Source organism: Porites lutea, chromosome 12 (genome assembly GCF_958299795.1).
Source record: "Porites lutea chromosome 12, jaPorLute2.1, whole genome shotgun sequence".
Taxonomy (NCBI): Eukaryota; Metazoa; Cnidaria; class Anthozoa; order Scleractinia; family Poritidae; genus Porites; species Porites lutea.
This window is the reverse complement of record NC_133212.1, coordinates 6,984,065-6,994,345: the sequence shown is the minus strand read 5'-3', so window position 1 is coordinate 6,994,345 and position 10,281 is coordinate 6,984,065. Positions and strand designations below refer to the sequence as shown.

General features: G+C 38.4%; 1 protein-coding gene across 1 annotated transcript; it reads right to left on the bottom strand.

Moving 5' to 3' along the window:
- Window positions 1-4,258: 4,258 nt before the first annotated feature.
- On the bottom strand, window positions 4,259-5,287 carry LOC140953633 (melatonin-related receptor-like). Its single transcript, XM_073403051.1, has one exon. It carries the CDS (start codon window positions 5,285-5,287, stop codon window positions 4,259-4,261), a length of 1,029 nt encoding a protein of 342 aa, XP_073259152.1.
- Window positions 5,288-10,281: the final 4,994 nt, after the last annotated feature.

Here is a 10,281-nt window from a genome sequence, read left to right as displayed (position 1 = left end):
ACACTTGACGATTTTGGAGAAGCCTCGGGTCTCAAACTCAACAGTAAAAAAACAGAAGCAATTTGGATCGGAACATATAGTGGAAAAACAGAAATTCTTCTTCCAGAAAGAAATTTCAGATGGCAAACAAACAAAGTAAAATCTTTAGGCGTTTGGTTTACGACAGACCCTGAAAACACTGTACTTCTAAATTATAAGGAAAAACTGGAAAAAATTAACAATATTCTAAGCAACTGGAAATACCGTAGATTAACCTTAAGTGGGAAGATCACTGTTCTGAAAAGCTTAGTAGCTTCTCAAATTGTGTACGTCTTGGCACCCTTGTGCACAAACAAAAAAATAATTAGCGAGATTAACAAGCTCTTTTACTTGTTCCTTTGGAACGGAAAGGGCGATAAAATAAAGCGAGATATTATGATTAACAATTACCCAGCAGGTGGCCTCAAAATGATTGACATACTATCTTTCAATAAAGCGCTAAAAACCACTTGGATAAAAAAGTACCTGGATACAGATAATCAGGGTAAATGGAAACTTTTTCTAGATCTTGAACTGAAAAAGTTTGAGTGTACCCTACCGTTCACAAGCAACCTTAATAAGATAGACATAGCTAATATCTTCAAAACGCAAGACAGTTTCTTAAAGGAAATTCTCCTAATCTGGTCAGAAATCAATTTTGAAGAGAGGATAACATCAGAGAGCCAGCTTTCAGAACAAGGCATATGGTACAACTCACTTGTAAGGATTAACGACAGCCCTATTTTCTTTAAAGAATGGTATCGTAAAGGCATCACAAAAGTTAAGCACTTAAGGAACAGAGAAGGAAAATTCCTCACTCCACCAGAACTTTTAAACAAATACGACATCAAGGTCCAACCCTTGGCATACTGTGGAATAATTTCTGCTCTTAAAAAGCTATGCAACACATTCAACCAAGGTGACCACACAAACGAAGGTAATAGTTACGAAAGCTTTTCGACAAAACTAATGAAAGCCCAAAAAGCAAGCAAGTTGGTGTATGACAAATTAATTACAAAGAAAAGTGCCCCCCCTACTACAAGCCAGCAAAAATGGAATCAAGACTGCAACTTAGGTCAAAACGAAATAACGTGGGGTGCGACCTACCAGCTAGCTCATAAAATCACAAAAAGCATAAAACTCAGGGAATTTCAATTTAAATTGCTGCACAGAAGAATACCAACAAACGCTTTCTTAACTAAGATAAGAGTAAAAGAAAACTCCAACTGCTCCTTTTGTAAAAAAGAACCAGAAAAACTCGTACACCTTTTCTGGTCCTGCCCCAAAACGGCGCTCTTCTGGGAGAGCATCATAACGCGATTAAAACTTTGCCAAATTATTCCCGATAGTTACTCTGCAGACATGACTGTTTCACTAGGCCTGAGATCAGACTCTTCTAAACTTCAACGCCAGATCAACTTTTGTTTTCTTATTGCCAGGCACTATATCTGGCTCTGCAAAACAAAAGAAGCTATACCTCTATTGCAAGGATTTCTCAAACACCTAAAGACAATTTACAACATACAAGCACAAGCAGAAGCAAACAATGTTCTGCCCAAACAATGGTCATTCCTACACGACATCACGTAGAAACTATCGTTTCTACCATGGCGCTATTCCCAACGCCCCCTGATATTCTCTATGTCTTTCATCCGTAGCTTATCCTGCCTCAATAACGCCAACTATCCTTAAATAAGTTTCTTCCGATGCAACTGTGTACTTGAAGCATACGAAATGTAATAATGTTTGAAAACAGTAGTATTGTTAGCAATGTAAGCAATAAGTATTGTCAGTATTGTAAGTATGGTATGAATGTTGTAAATAATGTAAGCAGTGTAAGCAGTGTTCAATATTGTAATTATTGGGTTAAGTAAAGCAAATAAAAAAAAAAAAAAAAAAAAAAAAAAAAAACAGTGCAAGAACTACCATACGATCAGCCTAATATGCCACCCAAGTAAAGTCCTGCTGAAGGTGCCGTTAAACAGATTGAAGATTCAGGCAGAATCAATCATCGTAGAAGAACAGGCAGGTTTTCGATCAGGTCGCAGTACGACAGAACAGATCTTCAATCTTAGGATACTGTGCGAGAGGTACCTCCAACATCAACAAGACCTCTATCACGTCTTTATTGATTTTAAAAAGGCGTTTGACAGAGTATGGCATAAAGCCCTTTGGTCTACTATGAGGCTTTATAACATTAACGTCAACCCGATCCAATTCATTGAAAACCTCTACAACAAGGCCAAAAGTGCAGTGTACCTTAGTGGCGGCATAGGAGACTGTTTCAGAACCACAGTCGAAGTCAGAAAAGGGTGTTTACTCTCACCGAATCTTTTCAACACCTCTCAGGAGAGAATTATGACTGACGCACTAGAAGAGCAGCAAGGAACAGTCAGCATCGGAGGCAAAACAATTAGCAAGTTTCGTTTTGCTGATGACATTGATGGCCTGGCAGGAAAACAGGAGGCACTAGCCTCCCCGGTGGATCGCCTGGATAAGACTTCTGCAGGAAATTAGTGCAGAGAAGACCAGACTGATGACCAACTACGCAAATGGGATCAGCATTGACACCAGAATGAACGGTGAAAAATTGGCCAGCTTGACAGCTTCAAGTATCTGGGCGCAGTCGTCACGGATCAAGGTCCCAAGCCTGAAGTACTGTTCAGAATTGTACAGACAACAGCGGCACTAGCGAGATTGAAGACCATCTGGAAGGAAAAGCATACATCTCTATAAACTCAAAGATCAGACTAACGCGCTCCCTTGTTATCTCAGTATTGTTGTACGCCTGCGAAACCTGTGCATTGACAGCGGATATCCTGAAGAAATTGCAGGCCGCTGAGATGAGATGCTTTAGGAAACTGTTTGGCATCTCATACAGAGACCACATCACCAACGATGCAGTCAGAGACAGATTCAAGCAAGCCATTGGGCCCTATGATGATATCTTAACCATGGTAAATAAATGCAAATTAAAGTAGTTTAGACACGTATCAAGATCAGCAGCGCTTGCCAAGACAATTTCAAAAGGAACAGTGCAAGGAGGGAGAAGAAGGGGTTCACAAAAGAAGCGTTGGGAGAATAATATCTCTGAGTGGACAATGTTGAAGTTTTGCAACGCCCTAAGAGAAGCTGAAAACAAAATCAAATGGAGGGAAAGGGTTGCTAGGTCCATGGTGCCCCAACGGTCACTATGACTACGGGATAGGTGCCAAGGTTCAAGGTGCATTGTTGAACGGCCAATGAGATGTTACAAGTCTATGAAAGGATAAAGGATCCGCAGTGAAATTTACAAAACCTTTGCGGGTAGTAGTATAGACAAATAATAGCATGATTTGTACATGATATTTGGCATAAATACCACTGGTGACATTTCAAAATTGTTCAAAGTTGAAATAAGCCCAAGGAAAATTCCGGCGGACCGTAAAGTGAACTTTAATGCTTGTCAACACTACCTGTTTAAGAGACAAACATTGCGGAACACGCTTCGCGTAAATCCACGAGTTAAAAACGAAGGTATTTTCCTTCATGACATGGTCTTTCACACCCCTCTGTGACAGAAACCTGGTGACACCTGATTGTTCCCAAAGGAACTAAACAAAACGTCTATTAGGACGGACTTAAACTGCAACAGGTCGATTCAGTTTATATTTAATTTATGGAAAAAAGTTTAGCCAATCATTTTCGATGAGGAAGCTTGATACCTTCTGTGGATCGCCTTGACATGATTTTCAAACTATATTTTTAGTATCTACTCCTTACTCTGATTATAAAAGTTCTATACACAGGCCAGTGGCTTGCAATTTCATATTGCTCTCCTTGTTTTAAATTGAATGGACAACTTAAGCTCATTTAAAGCGAGATTTAAGAAAGAGAATCGTTTTCACGGAGAAAGCAGCTTTTCTAGAAAATCGAAGAAGACTTACGTCTCAGCGTTAATTTGGCCGCTATAAAAAAAAGGAGCGGCAGCGGTTTCTGGAGAATGCGATCCAGATAGTACTATGCAAACTTAGTACGAGCTGAACAGAGAGACTTGATTATTTTGTTGAAGGGATCAATTAGTCCCCGTCAAAAGTTCCTCTTCCAGACACACACGGGCATATATTTGTTTGTCACCCAGGTAGTATTTAGCTGTATTTTTTTAAAAATTAAATTACATGGAGTTTCCTCAGTAACGTTAGTTTCGTAACGAAGTTGGAACAGTAAACAAAATGGATGAGACTGACTTGAAGCAGCTTTTTCAATTCGCATTTATCTGTACATCAGGCAATGGTACCCTACACACAACATTCACCCTTCCGCGCCAAGCCAACGGTTCTACGACAGTTTGAGATCGGCAGCATCTGTACCGTAGCACCTTCCAGTAATGCTTACGAAAACTCTTGTTGAGCAAGCCGTAAATTAAAGGATTCAAAGCGCTGCTTATAGTGCCCAAAAATGTATATGCCACGTAAACCTCACGAGGAAACAACCATTTTTGGAAAACTGCGTCCACAAGGTCAATTGTACAAACTGGCAACCAACACATACTAAACAGTATCACTATCACGAAGATGGTGCTCGCCACCTTAATTTCTTCTACGTTTACTGTGCTTATTGGATTGCCAGAGTGATGAAAATTGCTATTGTGGTGGCGAACTGTTGTGAAGATTCTAAAGTAGCAGTAGATTATAACACAGGTTGGAATACCTACGTAAAGTGGAATACCATAGGCCATAAATGCACTGTTTTCGATTGGAAAATAACAGAAGAACTTGGAAGGATGAAAGACCATTTTGCTCCCACTTAGCACGTAAATTAACGGAGCGCAGATAGAATAGAACCATGACACAAGAATCATGATTAGGGTTTTTTTCTTAGTGAAGTAGCGTCGGTACTTGGTTGGTTTGACTATTCTATAATATCTGTTCACGGCCAATAAGACCAACGTTTGGATCGAGGCGTTACCCAAAGTACATGCTATGTAACCTTGAAATTGACAGGTGGTATCATTAAACGGCCAATGAGACGTCACTAATGTAGGGATGCTTAAAGGAACTGCACTGACAACTCCTAAAAATAAGTCTGAAACGGCGATTGATGCTACAAACATGTTTGGAATTCTTCGCATCCGTCTGTACAACAACATTACCAGGAGTGTTAAGGAGTTTCCAACAAACAGGAACAACAATATAAGCATGTATAAACCTGATTCTAGCATAACTTTGGCTTTACTTCTTGATTTTAAACTTCTTAACATTTCTGCCAGTTGGTTCTCTGTGGAATCCATTTTTTGCCTGTCAAACAGTTCCTGCTGGATAAAAGATACGCTGAGAGTTATCAAGGTCTTTAAAATAGGTATTCTGCCCAGGAGGCGGATCCAGAACTGATTAACTACAGCAGACGACTAATCTCTGCTCAGTATTGAGACTTTCATGGAACGAAAAATCGAGATGACATCCGTGAACTAAAAACGTCTTCTTCGTCTAGTTTCTCTGGAGGCTATCAAACGATTAACGAAATTCACGCCAGAGTTATTGGCTTTACAAGTGCATGAAAAAAAAAATTACAGCCTTGCGTGATAAGCAAACTCTCCAGCGACAAACAGTTGAAACTACCGCTTGCAACACCAAGGCCAACTATATTTCTTTTTATTATATGGCTGAATTCGCGAGTGGGCACCTAAATTCTAAATGGCAACTTAAGATGGGCCCATCTTGCCCGTTCTTGAGAAAAAAAATATCTTTTTGGCGATATAATAAATCCTTCATTGACCAAGCTTTTTCGGTCAAAATGGCTTGTATTGGCCTTGTTCTTTTTTGCGTTTTTATTGACTTCGACTTGGTCTCGGTCAAAAAACCCCCAAAAGGAACTTGGCCAATATCCAACCATCCTGAACTCAAGCTTGGTCAATAAGGCATATAAATATATTGCACATCCCCCCTCTTGAAAATTAACCTATGTATTTACCTTCGCGCCCAAGTACTTCAAAAAATGACTTTGTTGCTTTCACTGAAGCGTTGTGGCAACTTGCAACGAATTATTCGTAAACAGTGAACTAGCCAAGCGGCGTTATGGGAACATCGGTTTTCATGAAATAAAACAGTGAACAGCAATGCCAAATTGCCTTTATTATATCTTCTGCTAAACTCATTTCCGTGCATGGTGAAAAGAATATTTCTCTATAAACAAGCCTCAAGTTAAGTGCTGAGAAGCAATTAGGCGACAAAATTTTAGCATTTATAGATGTTAGTATAAATTACTATCATCGCCCCCTAATGTATCTTGTTGAAATGTCTGGCACAAAAACTGAACTTTTACTAATCATTTTTCAGAAGTAAAGGAAAATGAGTAAACAAAGGTAGCCCCTTAATTTTCAGTTACTTACTATACTCCCTCCCCCAACAGTCCCGAAGGTACTAAAAATCGAGTGATTAGGGGTCTAAACAAGTAGTATAGGAAATCATAGGGGGTACCAGCCCATAATTCGAGATGCGCTCTATTTATAAGCTTGTATTTCCCATACCCTTTCCTATCCTGTCAATCAAATTCAAAATTTAATTGACAATCGATTTGTCAATTTGATTTTCAATTTGAAAATGGAAACAGGTAAACAAGGGCAGGTACTTGTCGTTGAGTGTGAATTACGAAATATGACAAGTACGAGTCCTTGCTTCCTGTTTTCATTGCCAATTTAATTTTTAATAAGCGAGTTGTAAATATTTTTTCATTAAGTTTGTTCTTACTTGCATGAAGAAGGAACGAAGTGACGACTGACTGTGAAGTAGAACGGCGTGAGCGAAGCGAGCATGCGAGGGCGACGACTAGCTATTTTTTAATTGCCAAACTTAATTTCCAATTTAATTGTATAATTTTGTGGCGAGGGAAGCGAAGCGACCAAGCCACATATTTAATTGCCAAGAAACCATTGTAAGGCATAGATTGCCAATTTAAGTTTTAAGTTTATTTCCAATTCGACCTCTTTTTAAAACAAATCTCAATCAGTCTGTTATTTTGGAGTAAAATAATAACAATATATAGTTACGATTTGTAAAGAAATTGATCATCAATTTGTGGAATGATTTTGAATTAAAGAAGTAAAACAAAGGTTAAAACAAAAAGTGTTGCAATAACATGACTGATATTTTTGGTATAAAAAAGGGATATACTATTTGTGATAAATGCGGCCAAATTAGGGCATATCGGTTTCAATCTGATTATTGTGATTTTCATGCGAATAAACATAAAATAAGAAGAAAATCAGCATGATAGAAAAATATTAATCATTCACGAGGCTCTGATTTTGAAGTATCTAGTGAAGATTTCGAAAAGATACAAAGAATCTTTAAACTGATAGACAGTAAATTACTACAAGTTACAGCTGTTTCGGATAATACGCGACCTTTGTTGTCAAAAACTTTTGGCAGGATTTTGGGTTCTTCTTCGACGTCAATCAAACCGTTACCATAGCATCCAATCCTTGTTTGTCAAATAAAGACGGCAATAACGAGCAGAAGCTGCAAAAGTTAAATGTTGACGGGAACGTATCCTTTCGTCTTCACCCTCTGTATCAGTGTTTCGTCTGGATTTGAAAGCTCTATAGGAACAATTTCACCTTGGGAATCTAGTTGCCATGTCATCTCCGCCAATCAGCATTTCGCATCGACTTTTTCGATGCAGGTATTCAAATTCCAGAGACCTAGTTGCAAGCTGTCCTTCCTTTCCCGCCCCGCCGCCGGAGCGCCCCGGGGAGCTTGCTCGCAGGCTAGCTCAAAAGCAACGAACACACACAAAACGAATCGAAATCCACCAATCGCAAATCACAAACCATGACCTTTTGAACCCGTTGAAGTAAACGTCTGTTTCCTAAGAGGTCCGCTAGAAAGCGCCAAGCCTTCGAAAATTATACTGAGCGATGGAACAGAAATTTTTCTACAATGATTTAGAAATCTAAATGACTTATTATATTGATAATACGAAAATGTATATCTGCTATCATCGATTATGTGAGTGAGAAATATAAAAAAAGAATACCAAAAAAATAGCGGTGGTGAATCGTCCCCTCCTTAGAATTATACAGCAACATATACAATTTTTATAGGTGAACCTGGATCATACCAATTAATTTTCAATTGCAAATTTAAAGAAGCTGAAGTTTTCAGAGACTGGGTTTCGTTTCTCAGATGTTCTACCATAACCCAAATACAACAATTAAAAATAGAAAATGAATTTGAGTTACACACAAAAGTGGCGTCGTACATCAGAAAATTGCATTCGAAAGCAATTATTGTAGCCGGTCTTGGAAACAAAGTTACAAGATTCATCCCATAAACGAATTGAAAGGTGGAAGAAAGGATACTTGAAAATCTGGGCAAATAAAAGTGAAAGAAAATATGAAAGAGAAAATTACCGATTCATGATCGAAAATCAGACTTACGTAAGCATCAATTTGGGTTAAACAGATGGGTTTATTGGCAACTATTAAAACGAGGGGTGCAGCAACGGTTATTGGAGAGTACGATCCAGATGGTCGCTGTGAAAACTTAGTTCGAGCTGAACAGAAAGACTTGGTTATGTTGTTGAAGGAATCACCTATTCCCCGTCAAAGCTCGCCAACAATACTGTCAAGCCTAAATGCTTTTCATTACCTATGTCGGTTGTCTGTAGGTTCAAATATAACACTCGCACTCGGGATACAACTGTTTGCCCTAAAGGTGTGCTTTTTTATTATTTATTTAATTGATTAATTACAAGTAGTGCCCACTACCTGCAGCGTAGCACCTTCAAATAATTCTCAGGAAAGCTCTTGTTTATCAAGTGGCATAAAGTGGTCAGAAACGCTTACTCCATATGGGAATATCCATCTTAGAAAATTGTGTCCAACACAGATTAAAAATACACTGTGACGAAGTCGGTTCGCGTCACCTTAACTTTTACGTTTTATGCGCTTATTGGATTACCAGGGATATGAAAACAGTTATGACTGCGAAGGGTTTTGAAGATTCTAAGTTAACAATAAAAAAATGATGCAGTTTGGAAACCCTGTAGATAAAATTGTTGATCATAGGCATAGCCCATAAATGCACTGTTTTCGATTGGATGATAAAATTAGCGCATACAAAATAGAGCCACGACACACCAAACATCTCTAGGGGTTCCTTCTTGGTGATTATATAGCGGCTGTAATTGGCTGGTTTGACGAATTTATAATTAACACCTGTTCACCATCATCGTGGTGAAGTCATGAAACAAGGAGGTACTCACAGTTCCATTGCTTTCTACCTAATGACCTTTATTGACTGAACAAGAATCTTTATCTTAGTACAAATCATAATCTACTTTCACTTAGTGTCAGTACTTTTACATTTCGTACTGTATTACTTTTTAAAATATCACTTAGTAGTACATGTAGTAGTTACACTGAAGTTTGTAATAGTACATAATCGTTACTATGGTAATCAATACAAAAGGCGTCTATCAAAGCCAATGGCGGTTCTTACACCAGAGACGGGATCATCCGTTTCAGACAGGTTATCCGTTGAATAATTCGCGTCAGACGGATAATCTGTGTTAATGTGAAAACGGAACGGTTTTAATTTTGGACGAATAATCGGTCTTTCTTTACCTGTCAGTTCGTTCGTCCATTTTGACGGATTTTGAACGGATAGTCAGTCTCAAGTGTGAAAACGGCCAATGTGTGAATCGAGGCAGCAACCAAAGTAATGCTCATGCATATTGGCAAAATTCATTTCGGGTATAATGGTATACTACTTATCGCCCCTAGCCAACTCTGATTATATATTGAACAATTATTCCACGAGTGCGCGTTGGATATGAGATGGTAGAAAGCCAACGCGTAGCGCCTAGGGGGCTCTAATCATCTCATATCCAACAAGAGCAAGTGAAACAATTGTTTTATTAAAAACGTCCACAAAATATCAAGAATGCTTCCCGAATTTATTTGTAAAAACAACCGATTTTCAGCTCGTTTTTCATTTTGAGTAGACGCATACAGTTACCACATTTAAAGAGCATGGTATAATGGCTCATATATCATGATGGCTAAGCCAATCAGAGCTCTAGAATTGCATTATCCAATGATTCAGTTTTTAATAACATTTTAATTTATGAAACAAATAAAATGCTTCATGACCCGACCAGCTGGTAATTATTAGAGGCTCAATGTTGAGATAAGAAAATAGGTCAGGCCAGCTGTCACACCACTAGTAAGAAAAGTTAAATGTGACACAACCCAAATTGCTAATTCGTTTTTATATGTATCTT